The sequence below is a fragment of the Stegostoma tigrinum genome, chromosome 1 (assembly GCF_030684315.1).
Source record: "Stegostoma tigrinum isolate sSteTig4 chromosome 1, sSteTig4.hap1, whole genome shotgun sequence".
NCBI lineage: Eukaryota > Metazoa > Chordata > Chondrichthyes > Orectolobiformes > Stegostomatidae > Stegostoma > Stegostoma tigrinum.
In genome coordinates, this window is record NC_081354.1 from 127,435,105 (window position 1) to 127,452,964 (window position 17,860).

The 17,860-nt window shown below is 68.2% G+C and overlaps 1 protein-coding gene across 1 annotated transcript in view; it reads left to right on the forward strand.

Moving 5' to 3' along the window:
• The first annotated feature begins 1,139 nt into the window (after window positions 1-1,139).
• The window catches only part of LOC125456811 (molybdopterin synthase sulfur carrier subunit), a 36,307-nt gene continuing 19,586 nt past the window's right edge, over window positions 1,140-17,860 (forward strand). Inside the window, exon 1 of the mRNA XM_048540241.2 lies at window positions 1,140-1,540. Coding sequence (XP_048396198.1) covers window positions 1,529-1,540 — 12 coding nt within the window. The 5' untranslated portion in view covers window positions 1,140-1,528. The remainder of the gene's footprint in view (window positions 1,541-17,860) is intronic.

The window sequence follows — 17,860 nt, forward strand, 5'->3', positions numbered from 1 at the left end:
TCCCGAGTTGCCCTTGAGAAGGTGGTGGTGAGCTGCCTTTTTGAACAGCTGCAGTCCTCCTGTTGTGGGTTGACCCACAACGCTATTTTGAAGTAAATATTTTAAAATCTATTTGATCAAGCATACCTGAGAGGTACGCAGGTGGGACTTGAGCCCAGACTGGGCCATGTATTGGAACACTACCACTGCATCCCTAATATTAAAGCAATAAAGTTTTATTCATATTTTCCAAAACCTCATACCTAATTTAGCATTAGTCTTCCAAACTGATGTACTTGCATTTCCTTTTCTTTTAATAGCAAGGCAAAGAGATGATGGGAATGTGGAATACAAACAGAAAATATGGGAAATGCTCAGCAGATCTGTCAAAGGTAAACAAGAATGAAAGTTTGACGCCAAGACGATTTTCCGTTTGCATTTATGTTTGTGTATTGTTGAACCCAACAATTCACTGAAGGGCGCTGGTGCTGAGCAATGATGGTTTAGTTTGAAACAGTAGCAGAAATTGCTGGAAAAGCTCAGCAGGTCAGGCAGGATCTGTGGAGAGAAATCAGGGGTAATGTTGATGGAAGATCACTAGACCTGAAACGTTATAACTCTTGACTTCTTTATGCTGCAGCTGTACAAAACTCTGGTGCGGCCGCACTTGGAATATTGTGTCCAGTTCTGGTCACTGCATTATAAGAAGGACGTGGAAGCGTTGGAAAGGGTGCAGAGGAGATTTACTAGGATGTTCTCTGCTCTCTGATGAAGGGTCTAGGCGCGAAACGTCAGCTTTTGTGCTCCTGAGATGCTGCTTGGCCTGCTGTGTTCATCCAGCCTCACATTTTATTATCTTGGAATCTCCAGCATCTGCAGTTCCCATTATCTCTCTCTCTCTCTCTCCTTTACTAGGATGTTGCCTGGTATGGAGGGAAGGTCGTACGAGGAAAGGCTGAGGGACTTGAGGCTGTTTTCTTTAGAGAGAAGAAGGTTGAGAGGTGACTTAATTGAGACATATAAGATAATCAGAGGGTTAGATAGGGTGGATAGGGAGAGCCTTTTTCCTAGGATGGTGACGGCCAACACGAGGGGGCATAGCTTTAAATTGAGGGGTGAAAGATATAGGACAGATGTCAGAGGTAGTTTCTTTACTCAGAGAGTAGTAAGGGAATGGAATGCTTTGCCTGCAACGGTACTAGATTCGCCAACTTTAGGTACATTTAAGTCGTCATTGGACAAGTATATGGACGTACATGGAATAGTGTAGGTTAGATGGGCTTGAGATCGGTGTGACAGGTCGGCATAACATCGAGGGCCGAAGGACCTGTACTGTGCTGTAATGTTCCATGTTCTCCTCAAGGCTGTTGACGACCTTCTTCCAGCAATTTCCCGTTTTTGTTCCTGCTTTCCAGCACGCAGCAGTTCTTTCGGTTTTGGTTTATTTTGATTGCAGTTGGGACCTGAGCAGGAGACGGACAGGCAGCTACCCGGACTCATCAACACGTTGCACTGACCCGACCCCGGGGGCAAGACAGGACAGAGGGACATGGTTATCCAGGTACATCGCGGGTATGGCCTGTCCCCACACGGAGTAAGAGGCCGGCTCTGAGAAGGGAACACCGAGCGCCCGGATCGCGGCCTCGGCCTGGCGTGCGGGGGGGAAACGGAGTCAGTCCGTGACACCGTCTCCTTCTGGTCGTCATTGTTGTGAGCACGAATACGGTCCGTAAAGGGCCTGTGTGTGGGTGTCGGAGTGTCGGGGGGGGGTTTGTGTGTGGGTGTCGGGGGGGGGGGGGGTCTGTGTGTGGGTGTCGGGGGGGGGGGGGGGTCTGTGTGTGTGTGTCGGGGGGGGGGTCTGTGTGTGGGTGTCGGGGGGGGGGGTCTGTGTGTGTGTGTCGGGGGGGGGTCTGTGTGTGGGTGTCGGGGGGGGGGGTCTGTGTGTGTGTGTCGGGGGGGGGTCTGTGTGTGGGTGTCGGGGGGGGGGGTCTGTGTGTGTGTGTCGGGGGGGGGGGTCTGTGTGTGTGTGTCGGGGGGGGGTCTGTGTGTGGGTGTCGGGGGGGGGGTCTGTGTGTGTGTGTCGGGGGGGGGTCTGTGTGTGTGTGTCGGGGGGGGGTCTGTGTGTGGGTGTCGGGGGGGGGTCTGTGTGTGGGTGTCGGGGGGGGGGTCTGTGTGTGGGTGTCGGGGGGGGGTCTGTGTGTGGGTGTCGGGGGGGGGTCTGTGTGTGTGTGTCGGGGGTGTGTGTGTCGGGGGGGTGTGTGTGTGTCGGGGGGTGTGTGTGTCGGGGGGTGTGTGTGTCGGGGGTGTGTGTGTCGGGGGGTGTGTGTGTCGGGGGGTGTGTGTGTGGGTGTCGGGGGGGGTCTGTGTGTGGGTGTCGGGGGGGGTGTGTGTGGGTGTCGGGGGGGGTGTGTGTGGGTGTCGGGGCGGGGTGTGTGTGGGTGTCGGGGGGGTGTGTGTGGGTGTCGGGGGGGGTGTGTGTGGGTGTCGGGGGCGGGGTGTGGGTGTCGGGGGCGGGGTGTGGTGTCGGGGGCGGGGTGTGTGTGGGTGTCGGGGGGGGTGTGTGTGGGTGTCGGAGGGTGGGTCTGTGTGTGGGTGTCGGGGGGGGGTCTGTGTGTGGGTGTCGGGGGGGGGTCTGTGTGTGGGTGTCGGGGGGGGGGTCTGTGTGTGGGTGTCGGGGGGGGTGTGTGTGGGTGTCGGGGGGGGTGTGTGTGGGTGTCGGGGGCGGGGTGTGTGTGGGTGTCGGGGGGGGTGTGTGTGGGTGTCGGGGGGGTGTGTGTGGGTGTCGGGGCGGGGTGTGGGTGTCGGGGGCGGGGTGTGGGTGTCGGGGGCGGGGTGTGTGTGGGTGTCGGGGGGGTGTGTGGGTGTCGGGGGGGTGTGTGTGGGTGTCGGGGGGGGGTCTGTGTGTGGGTGTGGGGGGGTCTGTGTGTGGGTGTGGGGGGGTCTGTGTGTGGGTGTCGGGGGGGTCTGTGTGTGGGTGTCGGGGGGGGTCTGTGTGTGGGTGTCGGGGGGGGTCTGTGTGTGGGTGTCGGGGGGGTGTGTGGGTGTCGGGGGGGTGTGTGTGTGTCGGGGGGGTGTGTGTGTGTCGGGGGGGTGTGTGTGTGTCGGGGGGGTGTGTGTGTGTCGGGGGGGTGTGTGTGTCGGTGGGGTGTGTGTGGGTGTCGGGGGGGGTCTGTGTGTGGGTGTCCGGGGGGTGTGGGTGTCGGGGGGGTGTGGTGTCGGGGGGGGTGTGTGTGGGTGTCGGGGGGGGTGTGTGTGGGTGTCGGGGGGGGGTCTGTGTGTGGGTGTGGGGGGGGGTCTGTGTGTGGGTGTCGGGGGTGGTCTGTGTGTGGGTGTCGGGGGGGGTGTGTGTGGGTGTCGGGGGGGGTCTGTGTGTGGGTGTGGGGGGGGTCTGTGTGTGGGTGTCGGGGGGGGGGTCTGTGTGTGGGTGTCGGGGTGTGTGTGTGTGTCGGGGGGGTGTGTGTGTGGGTGTCGGGGGGGGGTCTGTGTGTGGGTGTCGGGGGTGTGTGTGTGTGTCGGGGGGGGGTGTGTGTGGGGTGTCGGGGGGGGGTCTGTGTCTGTGTGTGGGTGTCGGGGGGGGTGTGTGTGTGGGTGTCGGGGGGGGTGTGTGTGTGGGTGTCGGGGGGGGTGTGTGTGTGGGTGTCGGGGGTCTGTGTGTGTGTGTCGGGGGGGTGGGGGGTGTGTGTGTGGTGTCGGGGGGTGTGTGTGTGGGTGTCGGGGGGGGTGTGTGTGTGGGTGTCGGGGGTCTGTGTGTGTGTGTCGGGGGGTGTGTGTGTGTGTGTCGGGGGGGGTCTGTGTGTGGGTGTCGGGGGGGGTCTGTGTGTGGGTGTCGGGGGGGTGTGTGTGGTGTCGGGGGGGGGGTCTGTGTGTGGGTGTGGGGGGGGTCTGTGTGTGGGTGTCGGGGGGGGGTCTGTGTGTGGGTGTCGGGGTGTGTGTGTGTGTCGGGGGGTGTGTGTGGGTGTCGGGGGGGGTCTGTGTGTGGGTGTCGGGGTGTGTGTGTGTGTCGGGGGGGTGTGTGTGGGTGTCGGGGGTGTGTGTGGGTGTCGGGGGTGTGTGTGGGTGTCGGGGGGGGTCTGTGTGTGGGTGTCGGGGGGGGTCTGTGTGTGGGTGTCGGGGGGGGGTCTGTGTGTGGGGTGTCGGGGGGGTCTGTGTGTGTGTGTCGGGGGGGGTGTGTGGGTGTCGGGGGGGGGTCTGTGTGTGGGTGTGGGGGGGGGTCTGTGTGTGGGTGTCGGGGGGGGTCTGTGTGTGGGTGTCGGGGTGTGTGTGTGTGTCGGGGGGGTGTGTGTGTGGGTGTCGGGGGGGGTCTGTGTGTGTGTGTCGGGTGTGTGGTGTGTGTCGGGGGGGTGTGTGTGGGTGTCGGGGGGGGTGTGTGTGGGTGTCGGGGGGGGGGTCTGTGTGTGGGTGTCGGGGGGGGTCTGTGTGTGGGTGTCGGGGGGGGGTGTGTGTGGGTGTCGGGGGGGGGGTCTGTGTGTGGGTGTGGGGGGGGTCTGTGTGTGGGTGTCGGGGGGGGGTCTGTGTGTGGGTGTCGGGGTGTGTGTGTGTGTCGGGGGGGTGTGTGTGGGTGTCGGGGGGGGTGTGTGTGGGTGTCGGGGGGGGTGTGTGTGGGTGTCGGGGGGGGTCTGTGTGTGGGTGTCGGGGGGGGGTCTGTGTGTGGGTGTCGGGGTGTGTGTGTGTGTCGGGGGGGTGTGTGTGGTGTGTCGGGGGGGGGGTCTGTGTGTGGGTGTCGGGGGGGGGTCTGTGTGTGGGTGTCGGGGGGGTGTGTGTGGGTGTCGGGGGGGGGTGTGTGTGGGTGTCGGGGGGGGTGTGTGTGGGTGTCGGGGGGGGTCTGTGTGTGTGTGTCGGGGGGGGTGTGTGTGTGTCGGGGGGTGTGTGTGTGTGTCGGGGTCTGTGTGTGGGTGTCGGGGGTGTGTGTGGGTGTCGGGGGGTCTGTGTGTGGGTGTCGGGGTGTGTGTGGGTGTCGGGGGGTCTGTGTGTGGGTGTCGGGGTGTGTGTGTGTGTCGGGGGGGTGTGTGTGTGTGTCGGGGGGGTGTGTGTGGGTGTCGGGGGGGGGTCTGTGTGTGGGTGTCGGGGGGGGGTCTGTGTTTGGGTGTCGGGGGGGGTGTGTGTGGGTGTCGGGGGGGGTGTGTGTGGGTGTCGGGGGGGGTGTGTGTGGGTGTCGGGGGGGGTGTGTGTGTGTGTGTCGGGGGGTGTGTGTGTGTGTCGGGGGGTGTGTGTGTGTGTCGGGGTCTGTGTGTGGGTGTCGGGGGGGGGTCTGTGTGTGGGTGTCGGGGTGTGTGTGGGTGTCGGGGTGTGTGTGTGTGTCGGGGGGGTGTGTGTGTGTGTCGGGGGGGTGTGTGTGTGTGTCGGGGGGGGTGTGTGTGTGTGTCGGGGGGGGGGGTCTGTGTGTGGGTGGTCGGGGGGGGGTCTGTGTGTGGGTGTCGGGGTGTGTGTCTGTGTCGGGGGGGTGTGTGGGTGTCGGGGGGGGTGTGTGTGTGGGTGTCGGGGGGGGTGTGTGTGTCGGGGGGTGTGTGTGTGTCGGGGGGGTGTGTGTGTGTGTCGGGGGGGTGTGTGTGTGTGTCGGGGGGGTGTGTGTGGGTGTCGGGGGGGTGTGTGGGTGTCTGGGGGGGTGTGTGTGGGTGTCGGGGGGGGGTCTGTGTGTGGGTGTCTGGGGGGGTGTGTGTGGGTGTCGGGGGGGCGTCTGTGTGTGGGTGTCGGGGGGGCGTCTGTGTGTGGGTGTCGGGGGGGGGGTCTGTGTGTGGGTGTCGGGGGGGCGTCTGTGTGTGGGTGTCGGGGGGGGGGGTCTGTGTGTGGGTGTCGGGGGGGTGTGTGTGTCGGGGGGGGTCTGTGTGTGGGTGTCGGGGGGGTGTGTGTGTCGGGGGGGGTCTGTGTGTGGGTGTCGGGGGGGTGTGTGTGTCGGGGGGTGTGTGTGTGTGTGTCGGGGGGGTGTGTGTGTGTGTGTCGGGGGGGGTGTGTGTGGGTGTCGGGGGGGTGTGTGTGGGTGTCGGGGGGTGGTCTGTGTGTGGGTGTCGGGGGGGGTCTGTGTCGGTGTCGGGGGGGGGTGTGTGTGGGTGTCGGGGGGCGGGGTGTGTGTGGGTGTCGGGGGGCGGGGTGTGTGTGGGTGTCGGGGGGGGGTCTGTGTGTGGGTGTCGGGGGGGGTCTGTGTGTGGGTGTCGGGGGGGGGTCTGTGTGTGGGTGTCGGGGGGGGTCTGTGTGTGGGTGTCGGGGGGGGTCTGTGTCGGGGGGGTGTGTGGGTGTCTGGGGGGGTGTGTGTGGGTGTCGGGGGGGGGTCTGTGTGTGGGTGTCGGGGGGGGGGTCTGTGTGTGGGTGTCGGCGGGGTGTCTGTGTGTGGGTGTCGGCGGGGTGTCTGTGTGTGGGTGTCGGGGGGGTGTGTGTGTCGGGGGGGGTCTGTGTGTGGGTGTCGGGGGGGTGTGTGTGAGTGTCTGGGGGGGTGTGTGTGGGTGTCGGGGGGGTGGTCTGTGTGTGGGTGTCGGGGGGGTGGTCTGTGTGTGGGTGTCGGGGGGGTGGTCTGTGTGTGGGTGTCGGGGGGGGGTCTGTGTGTGGGTGTCGGGGGGGGGGTCTGTGTGTGGGTGTCGGGGGGGGGGTCTGTGTGTGGGTGTCGGGGGGGGGTGTGTGTGTCGGGGGGGTGTGTGTGGGTGTCGGGGGGGGTGTGTGTGGGTGTCGGGGGGGTGTCTGTGGGTGTCGGGGGGGGGGGTGTGTGTGTCGGGGGGGGTGTGTGTGGGTGTCGGGGGGGATCTGTGTGTGGGTGTCTGGGGGGGTGTGTGTGGGTGTCGGGGGGGGGGTCTGTGTGTGGGTGTCGGGGGGGGTGTCTGTGTGTGGGTGTCGGGGGGGTGTGTGTGTCGGGGGGGGTCTGTGTGTGGGTGTCGGGGGGTGTGTGTGTCGGGGGGGGTCTGTGTGTGGGTGTCGGGGGGCTGTGTGTGTCGGGGGGGTGTGTGTGTGGGTGTCGGGGGGGGTGTGTGTGGGTGTCGGGGGGGGTGTGTGTGGGTGTCGGGGGGGTGTGTGTGGGTGTCGGGGGGGAGGTCTGTGTGTGGGTGTCGGGCGGGGTCTGTGTGTGGGTGTCGGGGGGGGTCTGTGTCGGTGTCGGGGGGGGTGTGTGTGGGTGTCGGGGGGCGGGGTGTGTGTGGGTGTCGGGGGGGGGTCTGTGTGTGGGTGTCGGGGGGGGGTCTGTGTGTGGGTGTCGGGGGGGGTCTGTGTCGGGGGGGTGTGTGGGTGTCTGGGGGGGTGTGTGTGGGTGTCTGGGGGGGTGTGTGTGGGTGTCGGGGGGGGGGGTCTGTGTGTGGGTGTCGGGGGGGGGGTCTGTGTGTGGGTGTCGGCGGGGTGTCTGTGTGTGGGTGTCGGGGGGGTGTGTGTGTCGGGGGGGGTCTGTGTGTGGGTGTCGGGGGGGTGTGTGTGTCGGGGGGGGTGTGTGTGAGTGTCTGGGGGGGTGTGTGTGGGTGTCGTGGGGGTGGTCTGTGTGTGGGTGTCGGGGGGGGTCTGTGTGTGGGTGTCGGGGGGGGGTCTGTGTGTGGGTGTCGGGGGGGGGGGTGTGTGTGTCGGGGGGGGTGTGTGTGTCGGGGGGGTGTGTGTGGGTGTCGGGGGGGGGTGTGTGTGGGTGTCGGGGGGGTGTGTGTGGGTGTCGGGGGGGGTGTGTGTGGGTGTCGGGGGGGTGTGTGTGGGTGTCGGGGGGGTGTGTGTGGGTGTCGGGGGTGGTGTGTGTGGGTGTCGGGGGGGGGTGTGTGTGGGTGTCGGGGGGGGGTGTGTGTGGGTGTCGGGGGGGGTGTGTGTGGGTGTCGGGGGGGGTCTGTGTGTGGGTGTCGGGGGGAGTCTGTGTGTGGGTGTCGGGGGGGGTCTGTGTGTGGGTGTCGGGGGGGGTCTGTGTGTGGGTGTCGGGGGGTGTGTGGGTGTCGGGGGGGGTGTGTGTGGGTGTCGGGGGGGGTGTGTGTGGGTGTCGGTGGGGGGTGTGTGTGGGTGTCGGGGGGGGTGTGTGTGGGTGTCGGGGGGGGGGTCTGTGTGTGGGTGTCGGGGGGGGGTCTGTGTGTGGGTGTCGGGGTGTGTGTGGGTGTCGGGGGGGGTGTGTGTGGGTGTCTGGGGGGGTCTGTGTGTGGGTGTCGGGGGGGGTGTGTGTGGGTGTCGGGGGGGGGTCTGTGTGTGGGTGTCGGGGGGGGGTCTGTGTGTGGGTGTCGGGGGGGGGTCTGTGTGTGGGTGTCGGGGTGTGTGTGGGTGTCGGGGGGGTGTGTGTGGGTGTCTGGGGGGGTCTGTGTGTGGGTGTCGGGGGGGGTGTGTGTGGGTGTCGGGGGGGGTCTGTGTGTGGGTGTCGGGGGGGGTCTGTGTGTGGGTGTCGGGGGGGGGTCTGTGTGTGGGTGTCGGGGGGGGTCTGTGTGTGGGTGTCGGGGGGGGTGTGTGGGTGTCGGGGTGTGTGTGTGTGTCGGGGGGGTGTGTGTGGGTGTCGGGGGGGGTGTGTGTGGGTGTCGGGGGGGGTGTGTGTGGGTGTCGGGGGGGGTCTGTGTGTGGGTGTCGGGGGGGGTCTGTGTGTGGGTGTCGGGGTGTGTGTGTGTGTCGGGGGGGTGTGTGTGTGTGTCGGGGGGGGGTCTGTGTGTGGGTGTCGGGGGGGGGTCTGTGTGTGGGTGTCGGGGGGGTGTGTGTGGGTGTCGGGGGGGGGTGTGTGTGGGTGTCGGGGGGGGTGTGTGTGGGTGTCGGGGGGGGTCTGTGTGTGTGTGTCGGGGGGTGTGTGTGTGTGTCGGGGGGTGTGTGTGTGTGTCGGGGTCTGTGTGTGGGTGTCGGGGTGTGTGTGGGTGTCGGGGGGTCTGTGTGTGGGTGTCGGGGTGTGTGTGTGTGTCGGGGGGGTGTGTGTGTGTGTCGGGGGGGTGTGTGTGGGTGTCGGGGGGGGGTCTGTGTGTGGGTGTCGGGGGGGGGTCTGTGTTTGGGTGTCGGGGGGGGTGTGTGGTGGGTGTCGGGGGGGGTGTGTGTGGGTGTCGGGGGGGGTGTGTGTGTGTGTGTCGGGGGGTGTGTGTGTGTGTCGGGGGGTGTGTGTGTGTGTCGGGGTCTGTGTGTGGGTGTCGGGGGGGGGTCTGTGTGTGGGTGTCGGGGTGTGTGTGGGTGTCGGGGTGTGTGTGTGTGTCGGGGGGGTGTGTGTGTGTGTCGGGGGGGTGTGTGTGTGTGTCGGGGGGGTGTGTGTGTGTGTCGGGGGGGGGGGTCTGTGTGTGGGTGTCGGGGGGGGGTCTGTGTGTGGGTGTCGGGGTGTGTGTCTGTGTCGGGGGGGTGTGTGGGTGTCGGGGGGGGGTGTGTGTGTGGGTGTCGGGGGGGGTGTGTGTGTCGGGGGGGTGTGTGTGTCGGGGGGGTGTGTGTGTGTGTCGGGGGGGTGTGTGTGTGTGTCGGGGGGGTGTGTGTGGGTGTCGGGGGGGTGTGTGTGGGTGTCTGGGGGGGTGTGTGTGGGTGTCGGGGGGGGGGTCTGTGTGTGGGTGTCTGGGGGGGTGTGTGTGGGTGTCGGGGGGGCGTCTGTGTGTGGGTGTCGGGGGGGCGTCTGTGTGTGGGTGTCGGGGGGGGGGTCTGTGTGTGGGTGTCGGGGGGGCGTCTGTGTGTGGGTGTCGGGGGGGGGGTCTGTGTGTGGGTGTCGGGGGGGTGTGTGTGTCGGGGGGGGTCTGTGTGTGGGTGTCGGGGGGGTGTGTGTGTCGGGGGGGGTCTGTGTGTGGGTGTCGGGGGGGTGTGTGTGTCGGGGGGGTGTGTGTGTGTGTGTCGGGGGGGTGTGTGTGTGTGTGTCGGGGGGGGTGTGTGTGGGTGTCGGGGGGGTGTGTGTGGGTGTCGGGGGGTGGTCTGTGTGTGGGTGTCGGGGGGGGTCTGTGTCGGTGTCGGGGGGGGTGTGTGTGGGTGTCGGGGGGCGGGGTGTGTGTGGGTGTCGGGGGGGGTCTGTGTGTGGGTGTCGGGGGGGGGTCTGTGTGTGGGGTGTCGGGGGGGGTCTGTGTGTGGGTGTCGGGGGGGGTGTGTGGGTGTCGGGGTGTGTGTGTGTGTCGGGGGGGTGTGTGTGGGTGTCGGGGGGGGTGTGTGTGGGTGTCGGGGGGGGTGTGTGTGGGTGTCGGGGGGGGTCTGTGTGTGGGTGTCGGGGGGGGTCTGTGTGTGGGTGTCGGGGTGTGTGTGTGTGTCGGGGGGGTGTGTGTGTGTGTCGGGGGGGGGTCTGTGTGTGGGTGTCGGGGGGGGGTCTGTGTGTGGGTGTCGGGGGGGTGTGTGTGGGTGTCGGGGGGGGGTGTGTGTGGGTGTCGGGGGGGGTGTGTGTGGGTGTCGGGGGGGGTCTGTGTGTGGGTGTCGGGGGGGTCTGTGTGTGTGTGTCGGGGGGTGTGTGTGTGTGTCGGGGGGTGTGTGTGTGTGTCGGGGTCTGTGTGTGGGTGTCGGGGTGTGTGTGGGTGTCGGGGGGTCTGTGTGTGGGTGTCGGGGTGTGTGTGTGTGTCGGGGGGGTGTGTGTGTGTGTCGGGGGGGGTGTGTGTGGGTGTCGGGGGGGGGTCTGTGTGTGGGTGTCGGGGGGGGGTCTGTGTTTGGGTGTCGGGGGGGGTGTGTGTGGGTGTCGGGGGGGGTGTGTGTGGGTGTCGGGGGGGGTGTGTGTGGGTGTCGGGGGGGGTGTGTGTGTGTGTGTCGGGGGGTGTGTGTGTGTGTCGGGGGGTGTGTGTGTGTGTCGGGGTCTGTGTGTGGGTGTCGGGGGGGGGTCTGTGTGTGGGTGTCGGGGTGTGTGTGGGTGTCGGGGTGTGTGTGTGTGTCGGGGGGGTGTGTGTGTGTGTCGGGGGGGTGTGTGTGTGTGTCGGGGGGGGGGGTCTGTGTGTGGGTGTCGGGGGGGGTGTGTGTGGGTGTCGGTGGGGGGTGTGTGTGGGTGTCGGGGGGGGTGTGTGTGGGTGTCGGGGGGGGTGTGTGTGGGTGTCGGGGGGGGGGTCTGTGTGTGGGTGTCGGGGGGGGGTCTGTGTGTGGGTGTCGGGGTGTGTGTGGGTGTCGGGGGGGGTGTGTGTGGGTGTCTGGGGGGGTCTGTGTGTGGGTGTCGGGGGGGGTGTGTGTGGGTGTCGGGGGGGGGTCTGTGTGTGGGTGTCGGGGGGGGGTCTGTGTGTGGGTGTCGGGGGGGGGTCTGTGTGTGGGTGTCGGGGTGTGTGTGGGTGTCGGGGGGGTGTGTGTGGGTGTCTGGGGGGGTCTGTGTGTGGGTGTCGGGGGGGGTGTGTGTGGGTGTCGGGGGGGGTCTGTGTGTGGGTGTCGGGGGGGGTCTGTGTGTGGGTGTCGGGGGGGGGTCTGTGTGTGGGTGTCGGGGGGGGTCTGTGTGTGGGTGTCGGGGGGGGTGTGTGGGTGTCGGGGTGTGTGTGTGTGTCGGGGGGGTGTGTGTGGGTGTCGGGGGGGGTGTGTGTGGGTGTCGGGGGGGGGTGTGTGTGGGTGTCGGGGGGGGTCTGTGTGTGGGTGTCGGGGGGGGTCTGTGTGTGGGTGTCGGGGTGTGTGTGTGTGTCGGGGGGGTGTGTGTGTGTGTCGGGGGGGGGTCTGTGTGTGGGTGTCGGGGGGGGGTCTGTGTGTGGGTGTCGGGGGGGTGTGTGTGGGTGTCGGGGGGGGGTGTGTGTGGGTGTCGGGGGGGGTGTGTGTGGGTGTCGGGGGGGGTCTGTGTGTGTGTGTCGGGGGGTGTGTGTGTGTGTCGGGGGGTGTGTGTGTGTGTCGGGGTCTGTGTGTGGGTGTCGGGGTGTGTGTGGGTGTCGGGGGGTCTGTGTGTGGGTGTCGGGGTGTGTGTGTGTGTCGGGGGGGTGTGTGTGTGTGTCGGGGGGGTGTGTGTGGGTGTCGGGGGGGGGTCTGTGTGTGGGTGTCGGGGGGGGGTCTGTGTTTGGGTGTCGGGGGGGGTGTGTGTGGGTGTCGGGGGGGGTGTGTGTGGGTGTCGGGGGGGTGTGTGTGGGTGTCGGGGGGGGTGTGTGTGTGTGTGTCGGGGGGTGTGTGTGTGTGTCGGGGGGTGTGTGTGTGTGTCGGGGTCTGTGTGTGGGTGTCGGGGGGGGGTCTGTGTGTGGGTGTCGGGGTGTGTGTGGGTGTCGGGGTGTGTGTGTGTGTCGGGGGGGTGTGTGTGTGTGTCGGGGGGGTGTGTGTGTGTGTCGGGGGGGGGGGTCTGTGTGTGGGTGTCGGGGGGGGGTCTGTGTGTGGGTGTCGGGGTGTGTGTCTGTGTCGGGGGGGTGTGTGGGTGTCGGGGGGGGTGTGTGTGTGTGGGTGTCGGGGGGGGTGTGTGTGTCGGGGGGGTGTGTGTGTCGGGGGGGTGTGTGTGTGTGTCGGGGGGGTGTGTGTGTGTGTCGGGGGGGTGTGTGTGGGTGTCGGGGGGGGTGTGTGTGGGTGTCTGGGGGGGTGTGTGTGGGTGTCGGGGGGGGGTCTGTGTGTGGGTGTCTGGGGGGGTGTGTGTGGGTGTCGGGGGGGCGTCTGTGTGTGGGTGTCGGGGGGGGCGTCTGTGTGTGGGTGTCGGGGGGGGGGTCTGTGTGTGGGTGTCGGGGGGGCGTCTGTGTGTGGGTGTCGGGGGGGGGGTCTGTGTGTGGGTGTCGGGGGTGTGTGTGTGTCGGGGGGGGTCTGTGTGTGGGTGTCGGGGGGGTGTGTGTGTCGGGGGGGGTCTGTGTGTGGGTGTCGGGGGGGTGTGTGTGTCGGGGGGGTGTGTGTGTGTGTGTCGGGGGGGTGTGTGTGTGTGTGTCGGGGGGGGTGTGTGTGGGTGTCGGGGGGGTGTGTGTGGGTGTCGGGGGGTGGTCTGTGTGTGGGTGTCGGGGGGGGTCTGTGTCGGTGTCGGGGGGGGTGTGTGTGGGTGTCGGGGGGCGGGGTGTGTGTGGGTGTCGGGGGGCGGGGTGTGTGTGGGTGTCGGGGGGGGGTCTGTGTGTGGGTGTCGGGGGGGGTCTGTGTGTGGGTGTCGGGGGGGGGTCTGTGTGTGGGTGTCGGGGGGGGTCTGTGTCGGGGGGGTGTGTGGGTGTCTGGGGGGGTGTGTGTGGGTGTCGGGGGGGGGTCTGTGTGTGGGTGTCGGGGGGGGGGTCTGTGTGTGGGTGTCGGCGGGGTGTCTGTGTGTGGGTGTCGGCGGGGTGTCTGTGTGTGGGTGTCGGCGGGGTGTGTGTGTCGGGGGGGGTCTGTGTGTGGGTGTCGGGGGGGTGTGTGTGAGTGTCTGGGGGGGTGTGTGTGGGTGTCGGGGGGGTGGTCTGTGTGTGGGTGTCGGGGGGGTGGTCTGTGTGTGGGTGTCGGGGGGGTGGTCTGTGTGTGGGTGTCGGGGGGGGGTCTGTGTGTGGGTGTCGGGGGGGGGGTCTGTGTGTGGGTGTCGGGGGGGGGGTCTGTGTGTGGGTGTCGGGGGGGGGTGTGTGTGTCGGGGGGGTGTGTGTGGGTGTCGGGGGGGGTGTGTGTGGGTGTCGGGGGGGTGTCTGTGGGTGTCGGGGGGGGGGGTGTGTGTGTCGGGGGGGGTGTGTGTGGGTGTCTGGGGGGGTGTGTGTGGGTGTCTGGGGGGGTGTGTGTGGGTGTCGGGGGGGATCTGTGTGTGGGTGTCTGGGGGGGTGTGTGTGGGTGTCGGGGGGGGGGGTCTGTGTGTGGGTGTCGGGGGGGGTGTCTGTGTGTGGGTGTCGGGGGGGTGTGTGTGTCGGGGGGGGTCTGTGTGTGGGTGTCGGGGGGTGTGTGTGTCGGGGGGGGTCTGTGTGTGGGTGTCGGGGGGCTGTGTGTGTCGGGGGGGTGTGTGTGTGGGTGTCGGGGGGGGTGTGTGTGGGTGTCGGGGGGGGTGTGTGTGGGTGTCGGGGGGGTGTGTGTGGGTGTCGGGGGGGAGGTCTGTGTGTGGGTGTCGGGCGGGGTCTGTGTGTGGGTGTCGGGGGGGGTCTGTGTCGGTGTCGGGGGGGGTGTGTGTGGGTGTCGGGGGGCGGGGTGTGTGTGGGTGTCGGGGGGGGGTCTGTGTGTGGGTGTCGGGGGGGGGTCTGTGTGTGGGTGTCGGGGGGGGGTCTGTGTGTGGGTGTCGGGGGGGGTCTGTGTCGGGGGGGTGTGTGGGTGTCTGGGGGGGTGTGTGTGGGTGTCTGGGGGGGTGTGTGTGGGTGTCGGGGGGGGGGGTCTGTGTGTGGGTGTCGGGGGGGGGGTCTGTGTGTGGGTGTCGGCGGGGTGTCTGTGTGTGGGTGTCGGGGGGGTGTGTGTGTCGGGGGGGGTCTGTGTGTGGGTGTCGGGGGGGTGTGTGTGTCGGGGGGGGTGTGTGTGAGTGTCTGGGGGGGTGTGTGTGGGTGTCGTGGGGGTGGTCTGTGTGTGGGTGTCGGGGGGGGTCTGTGTGTGGGTGTCGGGGGGGGGTCTGTGTGTGGGTGTCGGGGGGGGGGGTGTGTGTGTCGGGGGGGGTGTGTGTGTCGGGGGGGTGTGTGTGGGTGTCGGGGGGGGGTGTGTGTGGGTGTCGGGGGGGTGTGTGTGGGTGTCGGGGGGGGTGTGTGTGGGTGTCGGGGGGGTGTGTGTGGGTGTCGGGGGGGTGTGTGTGGGTGTCGGGGGTGGTGTGTGTGGGTGTCGGGGGGGGGGTGTGTGTGGGTGTCGGGGGGGGGTGTGTGTGGGTGTCGGGGGGGGTGTGTGTGGGTGTCGGGGGGGGTCTGTGTGTGGGTGTCGGGGGGAGTCTGTGTGTGGGTGTCGGGGGGGGTCTGTGTGTGGGTGTCGGGGGGGGTCTGTGTGTGGGTGTCGGGGGGTGTGTGGGTGTCGGGGGGGGTGTGTGTGGGTGTCGGGGGGGGTGTGTGTGGGTGTCGGTGGGGGGTGTGTGTGGGTGTCGGGGGGGGTGTGTGTGGGTGTCGGGGGGGGGGTCTGTGTGTGGGTGTCGGGGGGGGGTCTGTGTGTGGGTGTCGGGGTGTGTGTGGGTGTCGGGGGGGGTGTGTGTGGGTGTCTGGGGGGGTCTGTGTGTGGGTGTCGGGGGGGGTGTGTGTGGGTGTCGGGGGGGGGTCTGTGTGTGGGTGTCGGGGGGGGGTCTGTGTGTGGGTGTCGGGGGGGGGTCTGTGTGTGGGTGTCGGGGTGTGTGTGGGTGTCGGGGGGGTGTGTGTGGGTGTCTGGGGGGGTCTGTGTGTGGGTGTCGGGGGGGGTGTGTGTGGGTGTCGGGGGGGGTCTGTGTGTGGGTGTCGGGGGGGGTCTGTGTGTGGGTGTCGGGGGGGGGTCTGTGTGTGGGTGTCGGGGGGGGTCTGTGTGTGGGTGTCGGGGGGGGTGTGTGGGTGTGTCGGGGGGGTGTGTGGGTGTGTCGGGGGGGTGTGTGGGTGGGTGTCGGGAGGTCTGTGTGTGGGTGTCGGGGGGGGTCTGTGTGTGGGTGTCGGGGGGGGTCTGTGTGTGGGTGTCGGGGGGGGGGTCGGTGTGTGGGTGTCGGGGGGGGTGTGTGTGTGTCGGGGGGGTGTGTGGGTGGGTGTCGGGGGGGTGTGTGGGTGGGTGTCGGGGGGGTGTGTGGGTGGGTGTCGGGGGGGTGTGTGGGTGGGTGTCGGGGGGGTGTGTGGGTGGGTGTCGGGGGGGTATGTGGGTGGGTGTCGGGGTGGGTGTGGGTGTCGTGGGGGTGTGGGTGTGGGTGTCGGGGGGGTGGGTGTGGGTGTCGGGGGGGGGTGTGTGTGGGTGTAGGGGGGTCTGTGTGTGGGTGTCGGGGGGTGTGTGTGTGTCGGCGGGGTGTGGGTGTGGGTGTCGGGGGGGGGTCTGTGTGTGGGTGTCGGGGGGGGGTCTGTGTGTGGGTGTCGGGGGGGGGTCTGTGTGTGGGTGTCGGGGGGGGGGCCTGTGTGTGGGTGTCGGGGGGGGGGCCTGTGTGTGGGTGTCGGGGGGGGGCCTGTGTGTGGGTGTCGGGGGGTGTGTGTGTGTCGGGGCGGGTGTGTGTGTTGGGTGGGGTGTGTGTGTCCGGGTGGGGTGTGTGTGTCCGGGGGGGGTGTGTGTGTGTGTCGGGGGGGGGTGTGTGTGTGTGTGTCGGGGGGTCTGTGTGTGGGTGTCGGGGGGGGGGGTCTGTGTGTGGGTGTCGGGGGGGGTGTGGGTGTCGGGGGGGGTCTGTGTGTGGGTGTCGGGCGGGGGGTCTGTGTGTGGGTGTCGGGGGGGGGTCTGTGTGTGGGTGTCGGGGGGGGTCTGTGTGTGGGTGTCGGGGGGGTCTGTGTGTGGGTGTCGGGGGGGGTCTGTGTGTGGGTGTCGGGGGGGTCTGTGTGTGGGTGTCGGGGGGGGGTCTGTGTGTGGGTGTCGGGGGGGGTGTGGGTGTCGGGGGGGGTGTGGGTGTCGGGGGGGGGGTGTGGGTGTCGGGGGGGGGTGGGTGTCGGGGGGGGTGTGTGTGTGGGTGTCGGGGGGGGGTCTGTGTGTGGGTGTCGGGGGGGGTCTGTGTGTGGGTGTCGGGGGGGGTCTGTGTGTGGGTGTCGGGGGGTCTGTGTGTGGGTGTCGGGGGGGGTCTGTGTGTGGGTGTCGCTGGGGGTGTGGGTGTGGGTGTCGGGGGGGTGTGTGTGGGTGTCGGGGGGGGGTCTGTGTGCGGGTGTGGGGGGGGTCTGTGTGTGGGTGTCGGGGGGGGTCTGTGTGTGGGTGTCGTGGGGGGTCTGTGTGTAGGTGTCGGGGGGGGTCTGTGTGTGTGTGTCGGGGGGGGTGTGTGTGTCGGGGGGGGTGTGTGTGTCGGGGGGGGTGTGTGTGTCGGGGGGGTGTATGTGGGTGTCGGGGGGGGTGTCTGTGTGTGGGTGTCGGGGGGGTGTGTGTGGGTGTCGGGGGGGTGTGTGTGGGTGTCGGGGGGGTGTGTGTGGGTGTCGGGGGGGTCTATGTGTGGGTGTTGGGGGGGGGTGTGTGTGGTTGTCGGGGGCGGGGTGTGTGTGGGTGTCGGGGGGGGTGTGTGTGGGTGTCGGGGGGGGTGTGTGTGGGTGTCGGGGGGGGTGTGTGTGGGTGTCGGGGGGGTCTATGTGTGGGTGTGGGGGGGGTGTGTGTGGGTGTCGGGGGCGGGGTGTGTGTGGGTGTCGGGGGGGGTGTGTGTGGGTGTCGGGGGGGGTGTGTGTGGGTGTCGGGGGGGGTGTGTGTGGGTGTCGGGGGGGGGTGTGTGTGGGTGTCGGGGGGGGGTGTGTGTGGGTGTCGGGGGGGGGTGTGTGTGGGTGTCGGGGGGGGTGTGTGTGGGTGTCGGGGGGGGTGTGTGTGGGTGTCGGGGGGAGGTGTGTGTGGGGGGTGTGTGTGGGGGGTGTGTGTGGGGGGTGTGTGTGGGGGGTGTGTGTGGGTGTCGGGGGGGGTGTGTGTGGGTGTCGGGGGGTGTGTGTGTGGGTGTCGGGGGGGGGTCTGTGTGTGGGTGTCGGGGGGGGGTCTGTGTGTGGGTGTCGGGGGGGGGTCTGTGTGTGGGTGTCGGGGGGGGTCTGTGTGTGGGTGTCGGGGGTGTGTGTGTGTCGGGGGGGTGTGTGGGTGGGTGTTCGGGGGGGTGTGTGTGTGTGTCGGGGGGGTGTGTGGGTGGGTGTGTTGGTGTCGGGGGGTTGTGTGTGTGTGTCGGGGGGTGTGTGTGTGTGTGTGTGTGTGTCGGGGGGGTGTGTGTGTGTGTGTCGGGGGGGTGTGTGTGTGTGTGTCGGGGGGGTGTGTGGGTGGGTGTGTTGGTGTCGGGGGGTTGTGTGTGTGTGTCGGGGGGTGTGTGTGTGTGTGTGTGTGTGTCGGGGGGGTGTGTGTGTGTGTGTCGGGGGGGTGTGTGTGGGTGTCGGGGGGGGTCTGTGTGTGGGTGTCGGGGGGGGTCTGTGTGTGGGTGTCGGGGGTGTGTGAGAGTCGGGGGGGTGTGTGGGTGGGTGTTCGGGGGGGTGTGTGTGTGTGTCGGGGGGGTGTGTGGGTGGGTGTGTTGGTGTCGGGGGGTTGTGTGTGTGAGTCGGGGTGTGTGTGTGTGTGTGGGTGTCGGGGGGGTGTGTGTGGGTGTCGGGGGGGTGTGTGTGGGTGTCGGGGGGGTGTGTGTGAGTGTCGGGGGGGGTGTGTGTGGGTGTCGGGGGGGTGTGTGTGGGTGTCGGGGGGGGTGTGT